Here is a 22,296-nt window from a genome sequence, read left to right as displayed (position 1 = left end):
ATGAGTGTGAAGTTATTTAAAGAATTGACATTATTGATGACTGCAAATATATGAAGTATCTTGAAAACAGGAAATATACAGAAACCATGATGAACTAAGAACCAAAATATACCGTTTTTACTTTTCAGCAGAACCATGGAAGTAGAGTTTTAGTGAATATTACTATCGATCACTGTAAGAATGGTCTCTACAGTCTGTCTAGGAATTATGCAAAAGTACAAGAAACCCCTCCCCCCACTAAATTTGGGTACTAATAGTTTAATGTTTTTCACTCCTCAGAAATCAATACATATTGCAAGTTTAGTTTTTGTTTCTGACTACTTAGACACACAGAATTTTTACTAGCATGTGAGTGGTCAATAGGATGCCTTTAAGACAAATACCTGAAATTGTTACTGAAACCCACAGAAGCAAAACAAGAATATATTAGGGAGTAACTGCAACAAGTGGCACAAATAAGTGAGAAATTTCTGGTACACACTAGAAAATAGTGTGTACCAGAAATTTAAGATAAAGCTTAAAAAAACTTACCATGAATTTTCTGAATAGATCAGATATATCTTGTTATGGAAAATATGGGAAAATAAGTTAAGATTAGATGCTGACAAATGTATCAACATAAGAAATAAGGCAACTGTCTTTCCTTGCCTATATATTAGAGCAGTGATGCTTAAAACAGGCACAGTTGTCATTTGGCAATATGGTCTCGCAACGCTGAGCTCTTCAGTTTTTCTTGCTCAGTTCTTAAGACAGGTACTGTTTTTCTCTTATTTGTGCCACTTGTTGCAGTTACTCCCTAATATATTCTTGTTTTGCTTCTGTGGGTTTCAGTAACAATTTCAGGTATTTGTCTTAAAGGCATCCTATTGACCACTCACATGCTAGGTGCAGTAGATTTTAACTTGTTCTTATAACAAGTTGTTTTTATCAACAATTTTTATGTGTAATAATTCTTTAAATTATATAGGATATTTTGTTCTGATTTTCTATCAACATTCCAGTTAGTTTCCTGATGGAACTTCCATTCCATTTCATCCCTGTGCAACTATCTTATTGGCTCAGAAGTCCATCAAAAATGTTTTTTATACAACCTCTTAAGAAATATGAAATCCACTGAATGCTACTGGACAGCCTCCAGGGTTTGTATTTCCTCTTCATTATGACCCGTTCCTATAAAGTCATTTCACAATTTTATATTCCAGTGGGTTCCATCTTTCTCTCCCTCTCGCTGTAATAAAGGTAATTGAATTCTAGGAGCTGTTATGTCATAATTTAGTATTAACACACTCCTTCTCCTTTCAGAGGAAATCAAGCATCGTCATAAAGGTCTCCTTCGAGAAGTTAGGCGCATTTCTTTCCCTCGCCAAGGCACCTCGTGGCACGCGCACAGAGCACCCCGCGCCCCGCTGCCCCTTTCGGAGAACTGTTCGAAACAAAAGACAGCGGTGTGGGTTAAAACAAAGTCCATTCTCCCCGAGCAATCAAAGCCAACAGCCTCCTCGCTTCTTATGCTTCTTGAGTAACACATAAGCTCCCCCCACCCCGAATAACAGAACCGATGCGATTTAAGGGGTGCTCCGAACTATCTCCCGCCACCGTACACAAATGCGCGTTCTGATGGAACTGGGGATTGCGCCCTGCCAGCAAATCGGGAATCCGGCGGGGGAAGAAAAAGCGAGCCTTGTGGAAAAATGATCCCCACCTTCTTTCTCCGCCTCCTTTGGCTCTTACGCACTTACACCTCTTTCCCGTCGCAGTCACTAGAGAAAATAAACATTTTCCTGACGCCTTTCCAGAGTCTGGGCCAAACCATCCCGGGGGAGGGGCGTTCCTAGCGGTTTTTCTTTCTTTTTAGGTCCTGGGCGGGGGTAAAGTTTGCAAACAGCGACTCTGCTTCCTCTCCCCTTCCTCTCCTTATTCTCGTTCAGCCGGTCCAAAGGATTCGAGCGGATTGTGAGTTTTAGCGAAGCATGTGGCGGGGGCTTTGAGGAAAACCACGCGTGCCGCTGGCGCTTCCCCGCCTCCTCCCGGAGCCCTGGGCGAGCTGAGCGCCCTGCATGTCTGCGTGTCTGTGTGAGGGGGGAAGGGAGACCAGCGCAGGCGCAACGCCCGCCCGTCTGCTCGCCTGCCTGCAGCCCGGGCGCTTTCGCTCAGTGCAGTTGATGGCAGTGCCGGCGCGCGCCGGGAGCTCAGCGCCCCGGGTACTGGAGCCCAAGATGTGCAGGCAGAGCAGAGGCAGCGGCTGCAGCATCTCCGGGGCTCGAAAGCGGGACGGGGACCGGCAGTGTCGTCCATCGCTCGTGGCAAGTCGGCTCTCCTGACCTGCCTTCCGTCCTTTCCCCCCCCCCTCCCAGCGCTCCCCCAAAGAATGTCAGCCAAGTCTAAGGGGACCACATCCTCCTCCTCCGCCACCTCCTCGTCTGTGTCCTCTCCAGCCGAAGGGGTGCCGCCGGCCTCCAAAGCCAAGGTGAAGGAGCAGATCAAGATAATCGTGGACGATTTGGAATTAGTCCTGGGGGACCTGAAGGACGTGGCTAAGGAGCTCAAGGAGGTGAGAGAACCGCCTGCTGGGTGGCAGTGGCCAAAAAAGAAAGCCAGCCACCCTCACGTCTGGGCCGCTTGGGGTAAGTCCGGTCCTCCTGCCGCGCTTCCCGCAGCCCGGACCGCCCCAACTCCTGGGGAACTGTGGCCGAAGCGGCGGCAGGAGTGGACCGGACTGCGCCAGACTTGTTACACTTTCGAGTCTTGCCTGGCCGCCAGAAATCAACTAGTGGCTCCCTCTTTGGGAGCGGGTAGGACAAGCCAGACCCGCCTCTGCCTTTGGCTTTTTGCGGGTGGCGAGCCGAGGGTGCTCGCTTGGCTTCCAGTCAAACTGTCTCCGGGTTCCGAGCCTCCGGGGCGGATGGGATCGAGACGCGGCGGCGCAGCTTTTTGGCTTTCTTTAGGATGAGTAAGAGCAGAAAGGAGTACCTCCTCCAAATTCGGGAGGGATCTTGGGGCCGGCGGGGCGGGGGAGACCTGGACGCTTTCCCCATGGCTACCCACTCGTGAGTTGCGGGGGGCGGCCGGCCGGGCGAGCAACAGCGGCCACGGGAGTTGCTATTCTCCATCTCTTCGTATAAAGCCATGTGTGGGCATTTCTCTCTTTTTCCTTTCCCCACCCAGTATCTTGGGTGTTAGGTTTAGTCACTGGCGACGGAGACACTTCCTTTCGTGACAGCAGCGACGCCGCCACTGAATGCCTCGGTTTGTTTTCCGAGGGTGGTTACTTATTTCACTTCTTTCTGTTGTGGGTGTTATTTTAAGAGGTTGGGGGAGGTCGCTGCTTTGAGCAGGTCAAACTTATTAAACTTCCAGTCTTTATCAAGGAAGGGATATTCCTAGAGGCAGGGCTAGTATGAAGCACGTAATCTAAATCTGAGGGATTATGCTGAATTAGGTGGGCCTGCTTGGATACCAGATTCCACTCTTAGGACCCAAATTATGTTTTGTGGACATAAAGAGACCACCAACCTCTCAAAAACAATAAAGATAATCTGCCTGCAAGGATCTGTAAATAAGAATATAGTTCCTCAATTCCCAATCAAAATCCATTTCACAACTGCTCTCTTTAAACACATCAATATTACCTCTTCCAGCTTTCCTAATTTCTGCAAACTTCATGCTGTGGATTGTTCGATACGATCTAGTAAAATTTGGGAGTGCATTCTTGAGTGATTTATTTTAACAACTTCTTCAGCTTTTGGACCTCTTGTGCTGTGATAGGTTGTAGGTTGTAATGGATTATGGAGTTTTGTAGTGCAATAGAAGCAGAAAAAGTATCAGATCCAGTTATATAAGAACTGACACCTTTATACAAATTATATTCAAATGTATATATAATTCTATATGACTATAATTAATAGGTATCAAGAGTTAACAGATGCATTTTTATTTACCCAAATGTGTACATGCTGATCTGAATAATGCTATGAGACAGGATGAAGAGCTACCCTCCACCTCCACATTGTTTGACGTTATTTGACTCTGGAATTGTTATCTGAATTGGGTTAAGTCCGAATGATAAGAGGGAATTAGAAATAGTTGCAGACACAACTTAAGGCCCCCCATTTATAAAGGTTTACAATTTCTCTCAGGAATTAAGTCCCACTTAGCTCATGGTGCAGTCTGATACATGACTATACAGATACAAATCTCCTTCAGTTAAATACTGTAGATCTTTGCACAGGTAAGCAGGTGGATGATACAGCATCAGAGAAGTTTCTTTATAAATAAATATATAGAGATTGGCTGTAAATGTTTGGGGGAGTGGCAGTTGGAAGTGTAAAAATATCATTTCATAGTTTGAAAATGAAATTGCTGAAAAAATCTGAATTGTAAGGGTTGAATTACAGAATAAATGTTATATATAATACCTATTGGCCTCAGATATCTTGGCAACTGATATAATATAACCTTTAGCCAGGCAAATGTCAACTCTTATGGTTTAATTTGCAGAGAGTTATGGTGGATATGTTCTGTAGCAGCAAACACTGCAGTTCAAATAATGCAACTTATCTGACCTTCTCAGAGCTTCCTCATTTCTTTCTGCTGTTTAGTTTTAGTGGATTATATTTTGTTCTGTTTTGATGGTGAAACTGGTAGACAGATGTTTGGATTTTGCTCTGGATTATGAGCCCAAGCTTGTATGCATTCTTTATAATCCTTTACATTACTTTATACAACTCTCCCTTCCTCTGTTTCCTAATTTTGTAAGAGATTTCTTCTCTAAGAGATTTTAGACACAATTTTTAATTTGAAGAACTTTAAATGATTCAGGAATATCTATTTTATTGGATATTTTCCCTTGGCAAACATGTTTGTTATTTTAACTGACAAATCTTAATGCACATTTTAAGTATTATGTGGGTGTTGGTTATCTTCATGTAAGCAATTTGTGTAATAATTTTATCTTTTAATATTTAAATCGGACAACTAATTCTGTTATAGTGTATATGCTTTTTAGCATCTGGCAACAAAACCTTGTTTTCTATCACATTAATGTGATCTATGTTATATATAGTTTCTGAGGGCTTCTTTCTAGAAACTAAGCAGGATTTCTGTAAGTAGTAGTCACATGACATTTACTGTGACTTGGATCTATTATCATTGGCTGCTTCACTAAGCAAAATCCAGTAGCAATAAATATGGCCTTTAGTGCTTGCTGCCAGAAATGATTTGCCTCTAACTGTGATGGTTTTCATGGAAGGGAAACTATAGTGTAAAAATTTTATCAGGAAAATCTAAAACTTTAAGTTGTAACATTATGCATCTAAAACAACATGTTTAATATAATGATTACTTCAGGAAGATATAAGGCCATGTTCATTAGCGCACAACTCCTGCCTTTTCTTAGACATGCAAGGTCTCTTTGAAATTGCAGAATGCCTAGTTCATTTGATAACTTATGTTGCACAAGCTCGTTGAAGGCTAAGAAAGCAGTGAAAAAATTGTAGACTTAAGTATTAGCTTGTGCATTTATATGGTATATTTTATCTATATTTCACTGTTCCTTTGTGGAACCCAGTCATGCAAATAGGATACCTGAATGGCTTCCCATCCAAGGACAAAAGTATAGTTGAAGATACTGGATTCACTCTATACATGGCTGCTCTAGGAAAGGAGTTCTGGTTGGTTAACTTAATAGCTGTTTAATAAAGATGGTGGGAAGTTAAAACCATATAGAAGGGCACTTTTGCTGAAAAAGTCCCAGTGTGGTACCTAAAAAGGTATATCCTATCTCTCAAAGTCTTTTGAAAATATCAACAAACATATAGAAGAGGTGAACCAATAGACATGTCTTACATAGCCTTTCCAAAGGATTTTGATTCTCACCATGTATTAATGAACACAGTTAGTAGTCATGGGATTAAGATTAGAAATCTGTAACTGATTAAAGAACAGAAATGAAGAATACGACTATAGGAATCTTACTGAAGTGAGCAGATTAAAGATGGGATTCCCCCAAAGACCTACATTGGAACTGGTATAACTTGAATATAAATGATATGAAGCGAGGAGTTATGAATTGGCCAAGGTTGTTAATACATCGAATGATTTAGTAGGGTGACTACAACAAAGAAGGAAAACAACGAGTTATAAATCTCTCCAAAGTAGGGAATCAGCATTAATATAGCAAATACAAATCTGTTTTAAAAAGGGTACATTATTAAAACAAAGTAAAATCCTAACTTCTTATTTATGACTCTGGAGGTGGTTAACTAGAAAAGAGATCTCAGGTGGATAGCTTGATGAAAATATTAATCCAAAATGTAGAAGCTGTGAAAAAATTTCTAATTATGATGCTGTATGTTCCTTTCAATAATATAGCATAATGCCTCCTAGCACCAGTAGCTGGAAAACATATATATGAGGTCCTCTTTCATTCATGTTCTGCTTGAGGATTTCCAATAGACGTCTGGTTGTCCATTATGAGGACAGAAAGATAGACTGAATAGGCTATGATATAATGCAGCATTTTATATTTTTAAATGCCTAATTAAAAAAAAACAACAGCTTCAACAGCTGTTGTGATGTCAGTCAATCCATTTTATGAGGGGATGAAGCTGATTGAAATAGATTGTCTACAGTATTCCATCATTGCTGCAGACAGTGAGAGGCTACTTTGTCAGAGGAAAAAATCTCATTCATGTAGGCCCTAGGAAAAGAAGGAATGACACGGGCAATTTAGAAAGACCTGGTGAATAATTCAAGAAATAACAAAGCTAAACACTGGGAGCCTAGGGACTAGATGGCCAAGGAAAGTGGCAGAATTGTGGAGTGAGTTAATAGTCACCCAAGAAATAAGAATGTGGGGAAAAAAACTGGAAAAAAGAGATTTTTAAAGATTGGAAGACAAGGAACTGAAGCAAGGAGAGGCCAGTAAAAGGGAGGTTTTTCAAATATATTTGAGGACAAATTTAAGACTGAATTGGTCTGTGCAAGAGATCAAGGCTGGCACTAGGGTTTATCTCCTTTCTCTTATAATACTAACTGCCTTGTGTGTGTATGTATGTGTATGTGTGTGTGTGTATATGTGTGTGTGTATGTATGTTTATGTATTGTGTGAATGTATGTGTATGCATGTGTGTGTATCCGTGTGTGTGTATAAATAAATAAATAAATAAATGGATGCAGTTACAACATTTGGGGATTATCTTTTGTGGGGTTTTGAATTTGTATCTAGTGTTTCAACTCCTTCTAGTCATGGCTGCTTAGTCTTTTTCCTGGAAAAGCAGAGTTATCATGGAGCACAACTGAAAACAGTATAGGCTTTTGTTGTGTTTCTTCCTTTCATCTAAGATATATGTCTCATGTGGGCCACAGTGATAACTTTGGGATTCTAATATTTTAAGATTTGATACATATTAAGAGTATACATTCCCAATGTTATGGATGTGTGAACGTTATGGAAATCAAAGCCTAAGTATCTTTTTAAAAAATAGGTCCATAGATTTAAATCTGGGGCTAATCAGGGCACCATGTAGATTTCAACCCCCTTTTGCAGCCTAAAATTAGAAGTCCTATCTCTTACCATTTCAAACTGGGAAATTAAGAAACTTTATGTAAAATAGGTTTTTAAAAGATTAAAAACAGGAAATCTTCCCAAAACTCTTCTTTGAGTAAGGGAGTGTTTCCATCTTCTCTGAAAGAGGCTGTGGTGTTATCACTTGATCCAACTATTTTGGACAACTTTAGACCAATCTCTAATCATTTCTTTTGGCAGAAGATGGTAGAGAAAGTGGTGGCACTGCAACTTCAAAGGACCTTAGAAGAAGCAGATTATCTGGACCCATGGCACTTGTGTTTAGACTAGGATTCAGCATGGTCTTCAGCTACATTGCTCTCAACTGTGGATAATGTTTAGAGACACCTGTACTGGGGGAGAAATCAACCTGTATGGCCTGCTTGACCTCAGTGACTTTCAATATCATCATCTGGTAGCCTTTTGGAACAGCTCTGCAGGGCTGGACTTAGAGACTCCATTCTTTGGTGCTTTTCCTCTTTCCTAAGGGTTGATTGCAGTTTGTAGTGATTGGGAATGTGAGATCTGCTAGAGATCTCTTCTCTGGAGTTCTAAGGCTCTCTACTTTTCCCACTTCTCTTTAACATCACCATAAAATGACTGGGAAAGGTCATCCATCATCATGGGCTCAAGTGTCATCAATACACTGATGATACCAGATTATATATCTTGGCCACTGTGCCAAAGAGATGATGCAGTAGAAGTGCTGACCTTCTGTCTGGAGGGGGAGGAACAGACTCAGACCTAATCCCACCAAGACAAGGGTCTGTGGATCAAATGATTGCAGCCTAGCACCATCTTTGGCTCTGAAAATGTAGTATCCTGATCAGAGGTAGTCTACAACTTGGGGGTTCTCCTGGATTCACAGATGCTATTGAAGGAGCAGGTGATAGCTGTGGCCAGGAAAGCTTTTGTACAGTTACATTTTGTGCACCATCTGGATTGGGAAACTCTGCTCACAGTCACTCATGCCCTGGTCATGACCTATTTGGATTACTGTAATACGTACACAGTTCTGTCCTTGGAAACACTGGGAAGCTGCAGCTGGTACAAAATGCAATGGCCTGAGCACTGGTGGGTTTTCCCTGTTACACTCAGGTGACCTCACTGCTTCAGGAGTTGCATTGGCTGTCAGTTGTCTTCTGAGTGCAATTCAAGATTGTCAGCTTTAAGCCATACCTGGTTCTGTAACTGGTTATCTGAGGGACTACCTTCTGATTGGATTTGCCCATCCAATCAGATCAAACTCCCTCTAAGTCTTGGCTCTCCAAGAATGCTGTCTGAAAGGACCAAGAAATGGGAATTTTTTGTCACTGCATCCATACTTCGGAACTTCCTCTGAATGGCTATCCAGTCTACCTCTTCCCTCCTGAGTTTCAGTAGAGTAGTTAAGACCCTGATTTTCCATCCAGTTCAGGAGAAAAGCATGCTTTCAATATCGGGATGCATTGGCTGGCACACAATCTTCCTTTTTTAAATCTCTTATGACACTATTATGATTTTTGTTGTTGCTATTGCTCTTTAGCGTTTTCCCCCATGATCTGATTTTAAGCTGTTTGGAGCCTTTGGGAATGAGTGCCATACAAATATTGTAAATATATACACAAATCAATAAATGATTAAAAAAAGGAGGGCACTAGCATGACCTGATTTATTTTATATTATCACCTTTCATTTGCAGCTGTTGTTCCACCCACAGATGTATTAAATATCAGCAATACCAGAAAAATATGGCTTATATTTGATTATGGGCAATTCTAATTCTTCTGGCTATTACAACAATTAGCTTAATGGAGAATGCCAGCCGAAAACTGAAATTTAAATCCACACAAGACATTCCTTTTAATAAAATTAGGCCTCAATTAGAATTCAGGGATGTGCCTCCTTTTTATTTAAATATATTAAAAATGGATAAATGTACATAGTATTTTTCCTCAACATAGTTTTTTAATTTTAAGTATTCATACAAATTGGAAACATAAAAGTAGGCCTAATAAACAGTTCTGGAGGAAATAAATTGATGCTATCCTTGACAAATCTTTAGCCAAAGAACTTTGGGAGAGGAAAATGGTTTAGAAAAAATTTACTATTGCCTATGTGGGAGAATTTAATCATAAACTCTTTCCCTGCAGATTGAGTGTTAACCACTGAGACATCTTTGTCACCTTTCTTTAAGATGGTTTGTCTCACTTTACTTCTATTATGAGAAAATGGCTGCCAAATAAACAAACATCTGTTGGAAAAAACAATTGTGGGAGTCAGTTAAAAAAAGTGAAATCTTAATTGCCTCAACCTCATTAGCTATTGAAATTAAGCCAAAATTTAGTTTTGTGCTGAATTTATAGTAATATATATTTCTCTCTCTCTAACTTCCATTGTTTTCCATTTCTTTACTAGCTCCTGTTTTATTTTAGTTTAGAAGCTGCATGAGGATAGGTACCTGTGTATTATATTCAGCCCAGCAAAAATGAAATATGTTGCACTATGCTATACTGTACAGTACAGATGGAAGAGGACTGACATATCTCTCATTGAAAAATCATTTTCTTATTCTTTTGGCCATTAACAAATATGTAGGCAGTCTTAAATGACGCAGGTGAATTTTTATCACTGAACAAATATTTACATAGAATTTGGAAGATGTTCTTGTTACTAGGGGGATGAAAAGCTTTTGTGTTAGCAAAGCACCTCTTTTCAAAGAGGTGCTTTCAGTCAAACTCATCCTCTGGAAGTCTTGGAATTGCTGCTCTGAGGGCTTTCACAAGTTGTTCCTCCGTGTGTGTTCATGCATAGCCTCTATGCTATCCTTTGCTAGTGGTTTCAGTGGAAGTATTAATTGGTGCATTGATAAGCAGACCACCTGGAAAAGCCACAGTGGGTCTTCCAAGGATGAGGTGGGCTCAATGCTTCACGAATAGCTGCTTTGCAAAGTGCAACCCCTGATGGTTTGCTCAGCACTAGTGACCAATAACTGGGTAATCATTTTCTGACAAGTTTCATTGTACATGGCACGTTAACTGATGATGCCAATTTATAAGCATGAGCCATATTTGCTATCTTAAGTATTCTTAAATATTTACCCTAAATATCTTACTTTAAAGTATGAGCAACAAAAGAGGCAAACATAAAAACAAAATACAAAAGAGAAATGCTTCAACAGTGAATTCTGATTGTTACTGGGAAGGTACAAAGATTGCTCCAGCTTTTTCCAGGTTTGCCGTTGGGTTGACTGAATTATAAATGTAATTCAGCCTATTTTCAGACTCCAGTCTACTTCAGAAACCACTTTTCTACCTTGTTAGGTGTATAGAAGGAGTTGTCCTTATATATATCAACAACAACAATAATATATTTATTCACAATCAAAGATCAGAAACAAATCTGTGAAACTGATGAGAGCCCATCCTATCCAAGGCATCATATTGAATAATCTGTGACCTCATATATCCTCTTCTGTCAGCTGTATAATTTATAATGTCACCTAGGGTTTATCCATGCATAATCTGCAAGAGATTTAGATCTTTTCTGTTAGAGGAATTAGATATGAGAAGCTGTGTAAATTTAAGTTCAAGGAACTGCTAACTCTGAAAGCTCAATCACTGAAGTGTATTGCTGGCTCAGTCTCTAGCAGCATCAGGGTTTTGCCTGTTAGCTTGAACTTAGTCATATGCTGTTTGAATTGTCAAGGAACTTGGCTAACTGCCTAAGTCAATACTTAGAATTGAATAAACTTAAGAGAGTTCTTCAAACTTATGTAATAGTGTAAAACAGTCCTATGTAGTAATATCTAGGTGGCTTTATTTAATACATGTTTAAATAAATGTTTTAAATGTTTTTAAATGTTACTGATGGGAGCAAATTTTTGAACAATCCCAGTTATGAATTCAGGTGGATTTTCTTCATGAATCTCAAACCCAATGAATTGTGGTATCTCAGAAAATGGTTCCGTGGGAGCTGCTATTTACATATGAACTATTGTTTAGGGGGGGTGAATAGTTGACTCTGGGTTCTAGTATTATGTGAGAACAATAAAAGGAATTTGATAACAAAAGATGTAGTGGCAGCAGCAACTTGAATGACTTCAAAAAGTGTTTAGATGAAATGTATGGGGAATAGAATAATCAGTGACTAGTTCTATATTATGGTACTAGTATTTTATATTTATATTTAAATTATTATTAATATATGCTAAATTTATATTAAACTAAGTTAACTGAATACTGTCTCCTATATTAGGGATTATATGGCTGTCAGTAACAATTCTGGGAGATTACTATTGATCTCATGCCCAGCTTATGCCTTTTTCTAAGTGTCAGTAACTGCTAGGTACATGGAACATTAAAATAGATGGGACTTGATCCAATCCAGAAAAATACTTCCTATATCAGAGATTTTGCTGATACTACTCTTAATACATATAATGCCACACAAAAGTACGTAGGTGCAAGAAAGTCTAAATTTTAAGTGAAAAGCTGTGCTCATCTGTTTATTTATTTTTTTAATTCCATGCTGAGTTCCTCAAAGAGACTAAGGCAGTATAGACGTTTTTTCCTTCTTTCCATATTTACAACAAGCCTGTTGAAGTCATTGGCTGTAGGGCACCCAAGGAACTTTACAGTGAAGCAAATATTTGAATTAGTATTCTGTTTACTAGACCATACTTAGGAGCCTCGTGTGGTGCAGAGTGGTAGGCAATAGTATTGCAACCAAAATTCTCCCCACGATCCGAGTTCGATCCCAGCGAAAGCTGGATTCTCGGATAGCTGGCTCAGGTTGACTCAGCCTTTGTCATGTTCACTGTTTCAATGTGCACTGTACATCGTAATGTTTCACATGCCGTGGCGCTGACGCGCGTTTCTGTTTGAGAGGGAGCTGCTGTGAAACCTTGTGCCAAGCTCTGTATCTGTAATGGTTGCCTAACCTAACAAAACCAGGCTCACAAGTAGATTCTATGAAATCTGGTTTATTGAAGGATTAGTATGCAAGTACAGAGAAAGCTGAGAATGAGCAAAAGCGCGCCAAATACAAATTAAGAACCCTCGGCTCAAAACGTAAGACCTCCCCCCACCCAGCCGTTCTAACCCACCCCCCCCCCCCGGTACCAGTAACTGTCTTCACCATCCCTGGGAAAGCAACCTTGAGCATTTGAGAAAACCCAAACACATTCCATTTCCTCAGCCCAGAGATAACAGTCCGGGGTATGGAAGCCTCCCTTCCCTGCAAATCAAACACGCAATTAACAGCTGACACGTGAAGTGTTACAAATCAAATACGGGAATAGCAAATGACATGTGAAGTGTTACGATGTACCAGGCACATTGAAACAGTGAACATGACATACCACCCCCCCAAAGAATACTAAGGCGCAGGTTTCATAGGATAAGCAGAATGAAAAAGTGCAACTAAAAGGGGAGAGCGCACATCGCGGGCAGCCACCCACTCTGGGTGGGAGAAATGCTTCCATCGAATGAGGTACTGTAGTGTGCCATGCAGTCGGCAAGAATCCAGGACCTCCTTCACTTTGAAGTGCTGCTGCCCGTCAGTCATGATTGGCGCGGGAGGAGCGGGCTGTTGGTGCCAGTGATCGGAGTGGGTGACGGGTTTGAGCAGGCTGCAATGAAAAACGGTGTAAACGTCTAAGATTGTGTGGCAAGTCCAATTTAAATGTGACAGGATTCACAACAGCGACAATAGGAAAGGGACCAACAAATTTAGGCGCCAACTTCTTGGAAGGTTGAGAAGATTTGATGTACTTGGTAGATAGGTAAACTTTATCCCCCACCTTAAAAGGAGGCTGAGGTGCACGTTTCTTATCAGCATGGAGCTTAGCTGAGTGGGCGTCAGCCAATGCTTGCTGGATCACTGGCCAGGAATCTGCCAAGTGCGCAGCCCAATCCGAAGGAGACGAGGGTGGAACGGTGGGCTGAGGAAGGTCAGGAATTGGCACAAAATCTTGGCCGAATACAATACTGAAAGGTGTGTGTCCTGTGGACTGATGAACGGAGTTGTTGTATGCCACTTCAGCAAAGGGGAGGAGATCAACCCAATTGTCTTGTTGATAGTTCACAAATGAGCGGATAAACTGCTCAAGGGTGGCATTAAGAGCCTCTGTGGCCCCGTCAGTCTCAGGATGCCACGCTGTGGATAAGGCTTGTTTAGTGCCCACCAGTTTTAAAAATGCCCTCCAGAAATGGGAAGTAAACTGTGTCCCGCGATCCATGACCAAATGGGAGGGGCTCCCGTGGATCCTGTAGATGTGGATTAGGAAAAGTCGGGCTAATTGCTGCGCAGACGGAATGGAGGCACATGGAATAAAATGGGCTTGCTTAGAGAAGTAATCTTTCACTACCCAAATCACAGTTTTCCTCTGGCTGGGGGGCAAATCAACAATAAAATCCATGGAGACCTCCTCCCAAGGGCGGCAGGGACTGGCGACAGACTGCAGCAAAACCTGTGGTTTGCCCCCCTTCCGTTTTGACATGGCATACACTGGACAAGAAGTGACATAGTCTTTGACATCATGTCTTAGGGAGGGCCACCAAAATTGCCTGCGGACCAGGTGTAGGGTTTTTACAAATCCAAAATGACCTGCCCGCTGATCATCATGAGACCCCCTTAAAATTTCCTTTCGCAAACTGTCAGGCACATAGAGGCGATTCTGCCTCCAAGCGAAGCCTTTGTCAAAAGTAACATTGTCTCTATTCGCTTGCAGCCAGGTGTCAGATTTCAGCTCAGAGAGAAACTTTTGTTGCAATTGGGAGGGGACAGCCGGCGCTCTAGCAGCTGGTGAAACTGACACTGAGGGCAACCGGCCCCGGGCTTGGCTGCGCGTGACAGCCTGCATCCCCAACTGGGGCTCTGTCCAAAGTGTCCCGACAACGTCAGGTGCCTGGGCTGAATCCTGAGGCAAGCGGGAAAGCGCATCGGCCAGGAAGTTTTTCCTCCCCGGGATGAACTTTAACTGGAAATCAAAACGGCTAAAGAACTGAGCCCAACGAACCTGCTTAGGGCTGAGCTTACGAGGCGTGCTAAGGGCTTCCAAATTCTTATGGTCAGTCCACACTTCAAATGGACATTTAGCCCCCTCTAAAAGGTGGTGCCAAGTGTCTAAAGCTGCTTTCACCGCAAAAGCCTCTTTCTCCCAGACATGCCACCATCTTTCTGTTTCAGAAAACTTTCGGGATAAGTACGCGCAAGGCTTGAGGCAGCCGGCAGCATCGGCTTGCATCAAGAGAGCCCCAATGGAAAAATCAGAAGCATCCACCTGAACCACAAAGGGTTTATCGGGATCAGGATGTTGCAGAATAGGCTCAGCAACGAACAGCCCCTTAAGTTTGTCAAACGCCGACTGGCACTGAGGCGTCCAATTGAGCACAGCCCCCGGGTTTTTCACCCTGCGTGTGTCACCCTGCCCCTTGGTTTTCAGTAAATCAGTTAGAGGCAATGCAATCTCAGCGAACCCCTGGATGAACGGGCGATAATAGTTACAAAATCCAAGGAAACTTTGGAGCTGCCTGCGCATGTGCGGGCGCTCCCAGTCCACAATAGCTTGTACCTTGGCAGGGTCCATTTCAACCCCAGCATCTGAAATTCTGTACCCCAAATAGTCCAGTTGTTTTTGATCATGTAACACCTCATTGATCAGCTGCATAAACACCCCAGGTGCCCCTGCCAACCCAAACGGCAAAACCTTGTACTGGAAGGAGTCCAGCGGGCAATTGAAAGCCGTCTTCCATTCATCCCCCTCCCGCATATGGATACGGAAGTATGCGTCCCACAAGTCCAGTTTAGAGAAGATTTTCCCTTTAGACAGATGTGCTAGCATGTCTTTTAGGAGGGGCAGAGGGTATTTGTTTAGGACCGATACCGCATTGAGCCCGCGGTAATCTATACACAGTCTCAAAGTCCCATCCTTCTTTGCTCGGAACAAGACAGGAGCGCCCACCGGTGAATTAGCTGGCTCAATAAAACCCCTAGCTAGATTTTTGTCCACAAACTCACATAGCGCTGCCAGCTCCTTTTGCGTCATGGCATAGATTTTAGGTTTGGGCAGCTGCGCATTAGGGACCAACTCTATGGCACAGTCAGTTCTCCGGTGAGGAGGGAGTTGGTCCGCCTCTTTCTCCAAACACATCTGCAAAACTCTGGTACTGTTCCGGCAGGCCCTCCAGGGGGGCGGCCGCGATATGCGGGGTCGCTGCCGCCGCCCTCCTCACTGCATCCTGCGGGGCGTCGTCTTCTATAGGGATTTGGTAGAACCCATCCCCAAATGTCAAAGTCCGGTGCACCCAGTTTATGTGTGGGTTTTGTTGGACCAACCAGGGCATCCCCAGAATGACCAACGGCCCTCCCACAGGCGCCACGACAAACGGCAGCCCTTCCCGGTGGCTACCCATCTGCAATGCCACCATACACGTAAAATGGGTGACTGGCTTCCCCCCCGCCGTAGAACCATCCAACTGGGTAAAAATCATAGGGTGTTTTAGGGGGAACGTGGGTAATTCCAACGCATCCACCACGTCCGGGTGCATCAAGCAGCGGGAACACCCTGAATCGACCAACGCCCATGCTTCGACAGTTCGGGTGCAGGAGCCCAGCTTAACTTTCACTGACAACGTAGGAAAGTTTCCACTCACCGAGGGGTAGTCGCACCCTCCCTCTTCCACCTGCCCAGCGGCGCCCTTTAGAGCAGGTGGCTGGCGTTTCCCGCCGGCTGGAGCAAATCGGGCTCCCTCTCCTCTCCGAAATACGGGACTCCTTCTTCCTCGCCCTCAGCCACAGCCGCTTTCATCTTCCTGGGCAAGGTGGGCGACTTCCCCGACGATCTCCCCTGGCGCTTCTCAGGTTTCCCTTTTGGGCATGCTGCTGCTCGGTGGCCCTCCTTCCCACACCGGAGGCACAGCCCTTTCGCATAGCGGCTTTCCCTCTCCTCCTGCCACGCTGTTCTTTCTGCTCTGGCTGCAGTGCCCATGGGTTTGGCAGCTCTCATCATGGCCATTTGCTTGGGACCCCTCTTGCTTTGAGCAAACTTTGCGTGGGCCTGCTCCACGTTCCCTGCTAGCTGTATCCAATCATATAGACTGATTGGGTCTCCTCTCCCCAAGGACCACCTCAACAATTTGGGTCGCAGACCATCCTTGAACATTTCTATCAGGGTCGTCTGCGACCAATCATCCACCTTGGCAGCTAAAGCTTGGAACTCTAGGGCGTAGTCTGCCACCGACCTTGATCCCTGGATCAACTCCCTCAGGGCTACTTTGGCTTTTTCTTTTGCTAACGGGTCAGCAAAATGTAACTTGAGCGCCCACAAGAAGTCCTCAAAGTCGGTCAATTCTAGGGCCTCCATTTCAGTCAATTGTACAAACCAATCAGCTGCCCTGCCTTCTAGTTTGGTGGCCACCGCATTTATCTTAGCCCTCTCCGAAGGAAACAGCGTCCCAAATTCCTCCATATAGCTCTTCGCATTTGTCAGGAAAAATGACAACTTTGTGGGGTCCCCATCAAATTTGACTGTAAAGTCCCTGTATCTAGCGGCCAGCGGGCTCTTCTTCCTCTCCTTCTGCCCAGCCTTTCGCTTAGCACCCATCGATCTTTCATCTGGGAGGGGGGAATCCGAAATCCTGACTTTGGGATGTCTCTTCTCCCCCCTTTCCATTCTCCTTCCTCGGTCGTCCGAATGCCGTGGGGGAGATGGGGATGATCGTCTGGGGCTGCTAGATGGTGAACCCGCCCGATGTCTCCTCCGACCTTTCATCCTCGAACCTGGGGAGGGGGGAGGAGAGGGGGACGACTGTCGGGAGTGGTGCTCCCTTCTCTCCCCGACTGGGTCCCACAAAGCCAACGATATTTTCAGCACCATTGCCTCTAGGGATTGCAACCTGGCGTCCCACCCTTGTGCTTTCACAGGGGTTGCAGAGTCCTCCGACCCTCTCTCACCGTCCACGGTCACATTCGGGGGCAGCGGGTACCCCGGCTTCCAAGACGTCTTCGATGTCCCTGGTAGGGGTCCCTGCTCCTTATTCCACATCACCTGTTTGGTCGGCGCCTCTTCCGCCTTCTTCACCACTTTGGACTTCACAGCCTTTTGGATCGCAGGACTGGGACTCGACACCCCTGACGGATCCTCCGACTCCGGAGTGGGTTCTCTCCCACCTCTTTTAGCCGTGGAATCCGGCTCCCCAGCATCTGAATACTCGCTCTCCCCCGAGAAAGGAGTAGGCTCAGTCATCGCTAACTCTAGTTCCTCACAGATTGCTCTGGATAGAGGTTAGCGGTAAGGGTTTAAGATTCTCAGCTTTACGTAATGGTTGCCTAACCTAACAAAACCAGGCTCACAAGTAGATTCTATGAAATCTGGTTTATTGAAGGATTAGTATGCAAGTACAGAGAAAGCTGAGAATGAGCAAAAGCGCGCCAAATACAAATTAAGAACCCTCGGCTCAAAACGTAAGACCTCCCCACACCCAGCCATTCTAAACCCCCCCCCCCCCAGGTGCCAGTAACTGTCTTCACCATCCCTGGGAAAGCAACCTTGAGCATTTGAGAAAACCCAAACACATTCCATTCCCTCAGCCCAGAGATAACAGTCCAGGGTACGGAAGCCTCCCTTCCCTGCAAATCAAACACGCAATTAACAGCTGACACGTGAAGTGTTACAAATCAAATACGGGAGTAGCAAATGACATGTGAAGTGTTACGATGTACCAGGCACATTGAAACAGTGAACATGACAGTATCTATGTTCATTTCAATGGAATGTGTTTGGGTTATGTGCTCTGTTCAAGGACTTTTCCCGCAGATTATCAGAAGCCGTTTGTAATGATTGCCTTATCCCAACGAAGTCAGTCTCACCAGTGTTTAGTGAATAAAATGGATTTATTGAAAGGATAGTATGCAAATACGAAGAAAGCTGAGAATGAGTAAAAGCGCACCAAATACAAACTAAAAACCCTCGCTTCAAAACCAACCCCGCCCTTCCTCCCTCTTAGCAACCACCCCCTCCCAGGTGTTAGCAACCATTACTCACATCGGGCTGAGAAAGTAACCTTGAACAGAGTCACTAACCCAAACATACATTCCACAGTTGCAGTAAGAAGATTACAGCCCGGCACGGCTGGAAATTTACAACCTGCAAACACATGTTAGAACAGTGACATGCGAAACGTTACGATGTATACAGAACATTGAAACGATGAACATGACACTGTTAGGAGTACCTGGGATTGTGAGTTTGGGAAGACTCTACAGGGGGAGGGATCTCATTTGTACTGAGGGTTTTTAGTTTGCATTTGGCGCACTTTTTTCATTCTCAGCTTTCTTTGTGATCCTGCATACTATTCTTTAATAAATCAGATATCTTTGTGATCCTGCTCATGAGTCTGATGGTGTCCTAGAATAGGCAATCATTACATAAAGCTGAGAATCACCAAAGTTGTACTGTTAGCTCCTACCAAGATTAGTTGCTTGTGAGAGAAAAGAGTTAACGATGGCCGAGTCCAAGCTCACGACCGGGGTACTTGAGGAACCGACTGGCTTGATGCCCAAGTCAACGGTCAAGAGCGGAGAACTGAGCCTTACCCCAGAACCTTCAGGTTTCCAGCAGGATTCAAGTCCAGCCCTGCGGTGGAGGAATCTGATGATGGGAGAGAACCAGAGCAACCGGCACCCAGCGAATCGCCTGCAGAGTTGATCACCTGGGATGAAATGGGAGAACCCCAGCCAGGGACGTCCCAGGCATCCTGGAAGTATCGGTTCCCACTGACCCCAAATGTAGAATCTACCATGGTATCAACAGGGAGACAGCCCAACACGCGAGGGAGGGATGAATCTCAAACCCCTGAAAGGCTAAGAGTGGTGGAGGCCAAAATAGAATCGATGGAGTACATATTAAGAAACTTGTCTCTTATCATGGGGGGGGGCAGCTGAGGCGCAAAGGAGATTCCAGCTCCACGCAAACATCCCCCATCCTGCCACCCAGACCGCCGGCGGAGCGGGGCCGGAGACGGCGCCGGGATGAATCTCCACCCCGCAGAGTTCGACCACCAGTGTCCTCACCCCGAGGAGTGAGAACTACTGTAACCTGGGGCCCAACCACTCAAGCAGGCGCTGATTCAGCTCCAACAGGATTGGGGGTGAAAGTCTTTTCTGTCAAGTTTGATGGGGAGCCAACCAAGTTATCTTTCTTTCTCACTAATGCTAAAAGTTACATGAGGCAGCTTGGACCATACTTCCCTTCCAAAGAGGCTAAAATAACTGCCATTGCCACCAAGTTGAAGGGACGAGCGGCTGACTGGTATGCTCAATTAAGTGAGGCTGACTCCCCTGAGCTTGATTATTTCGAGGACTTTATGTGGGCGTTAAAGCTGCATTCTGAGGATCCTCTAGCCAAGGCAAGAGCTAAAAAGGCACTGAAGGATCTTACCCAGGGCCAACTGTCTGTAGCTGATGACGCCCTGGAGTTTAAGGCTTTAGCTGGGAAAATCCCTGACGGGTCTCAGTCAACCTTAATAGAACGGTTTAAAGAGGCACTCAACCTGGACGTCCTGCGGTGGGCGTTGTGTAGGGACGACCCAGAGACATTGTATGAATGGATCTGTCTGGCCGGCAAGGCTGAGGACGCCTAGCATACCTTCATGCAAACCAAACGACCTGAAAAACCACCAGCCACCGTGAAGGGACCCCGAAGTGCTGCAACTGCTGCCCGGCCCGGCTATAGAGCCTGGGAAGAGGAGAGAGATCGGCACTATGTGAGGGGTCAGTGTCTACGATGCGGAAAGGAAGGACATCAAGCAGCTGATTGCCGAAAAGCCAAGGCTGGAGATCGAGCGGGCAAGCTGCTGGCCAAATCACCGCCCCCCTCGCGGCGGATGACAGCAGCCAAGGGGGCAGCCGATGCTGAGGAAGTATTCTACTTCTCGGGTGAGGCTGAAGATGACTCTAAGGAGCCGGCGGGAAACGCCTGCCACCTGCCATGAAGAGCGCCTGCGGGCAGGTGGAGGAGGATGGGCGCGAGATGCTATGGTGAGTGCTGACTGTCCCACTTTAGCAGTAAAAGTGAAATTGGGCTCCCGCACAAAGACTACAGAGGTCTGGGCTTTAGTTGACTCTGGGTGTTCCAGATGTCTGATTCACCCTGATCTGGTTGCTGCTTTGGATCTGCCTAGCTTCCCCCTCCAGCAGCCTTTGATCTTCACACAGTTGGATGGTTCAACGGCGGGGGGGGGGGGGGGCGGCGGCAACCCATTTCACTGGAACTGTCGCAGTGCAAATGGGCAGCCACCGTGAGACTTTGAAATTTGTAGTGGCACCTGTTGGCAACTCCTTGGTCATTCTGGGGATTCCCTGGTTGACCTATTGAAGCCCACATATAAATTGGGAACACAGAACGCTGACTTTTAATGATGGGTTTTACCAAGCCCCAGCGCGGAGAGAGTTTCAAGTGCGGGGGTTGGAAGGGCTGCAATTGCCATGCTGCGCCCTAGTTCGCCACGGTTAGAAGGCTTGCCCAATCGATACCAAGACTTTGCAGATGTCTTTGCAGAAATGGAAGCAGATCAGCTACCCCCCCATTGAAAAACTGATTGTGCAATAGAGTTGGTTCCCAACGCTCAATTGCCCAAGCCGAAAATTTATCCAATGACTCAGAAGGAGCTTGAGGCATTACGGGACTTTATTGACAAAAATCTGTCAAGGGGGTTTGTTGAACCTGCAAATTCCCCAATTGGGTCACCTGTGCTCTTCCGGGAAAAGAAAGATGGCACGCTTCGACTCTGTATGGACTATTGGGGGTTAAATTCCATCTCAATTTGCAACAAATACCCTCTGCCACTCATGAAGGACATGTTAGCTCACTTGTCTAAGGGAAAGATTTTCTCCAAGCTTGATCTTCGTGAAGCCTATTTCCGCATCCGCATACGAGCTGGAGATGAGTGGAAAACCGCTTTTAATTGTCCACTGGGTTCATTTCAGTACAAAGTCCTCCCTTTTGGGTTAGCAGGGGCGCCCAGAGTTTTCATGCAATTGATTAATGAAGAATTACATGATCATTTGTTTAAAGGGGTCCTGCTTTATTTGGACAATGTGCTCATTTACACTGAAACCGAGGAGCACGAAAGCCTTCTCAAACAGGTGTTAAGTAAGCTTAGAGGTGCCAAGCTTTATGCCAAGCTTTCCAAATGTGAGTTTCACAAGACCCAACTTGACTATCTAGGCTATAGGGTATCTGACAAGGGCATTGAAATGGACCCTGCAAAAATTCAGGCGATTTTAAGTTGGGAACATCCCCGCACCCAGAGGCAATTGCAAAGTTTCCTAGGGTTCAGTAATTACTATCACCAATTTATCCAGGGGTTCGCTGAGATTGCTTTGCCCCTTAGTAATTTACTCCATACCAAGGGTTTGGGGGAGACACGCAAAGTAAAAAACCTTGGGACAGTGCTGAATTGGACGCCTGAATGCCAGGCAGCATTCGAGAAGTTAAAAACCCTCTTCACTGCTGAGCCTATTTTACAGCACCCTGATCCTGAACGCCCCTTTGTGGTCCAAGTTGATGCTTCTGACTCCTCAGTTGGGGCTTTATTGTTACAGAGAGATTCTGAAATCACTTAAAAGCCTGCGCTTATTTGTCCAGAAAATTTTCTGAAACTGAACGCCGGTGGCATGTTTGGGGAAAAGAGGCTTTTGCTGTAAAAGCCGCTTTGGAAGCCTGGTGTCACCTCCTGGCAGGCGCTAAA

The 22,296-nt window shown here is 44.8% G+C and overlaps 1 protein-coding gene across 2 annotated transcripts in view; it reads left to right on the top strand.

Annotated features, from left to right (window-relative positions):
- The first annotated feature begins 1,829 nt into the window (after positions 1–1,829).
- Positions 1,830–22,296, top strand: part of PRR16 (proline rich 16) — a 154,415-nt gene continuing 133,948 nt past the window's right edge. Inside the window, exons 1-2 of one of the 2 annotated variants that reach the window (XM_063295301.1) lie at positions 1,830–1,953; positions 2,355–2,551. In XM_063295301.1, coding sequence (XP_063151371.1) covers positions 2,369–2,551 — 183 coding nt within the window. In that variant the 5' untranslated portion in view covers positions 1,830–1,953; positions 2,355–2,368. The other variant, XM_063295300.1, reaches the window with a different exon arrangement.

This window comes from Candoia aspera, chromosome 2, assembly GCF_035149785.1.
Source record: "Candoia aspera isolate rCanAsp1 chromosome 2, rCanAsp1.hap2, whole genome shotgun sequence".
Classification (NCBI taxonomy): Eukaryota; Metazoa; Chordata; class Lepidosauria; order Squamata; family Boidae; genus Candoia; species Candoia aspera.
Note: the sequence above shows the minus strand (reverse complement) of the source record. Positions and strands in the feature narration are given on the sequence as shown.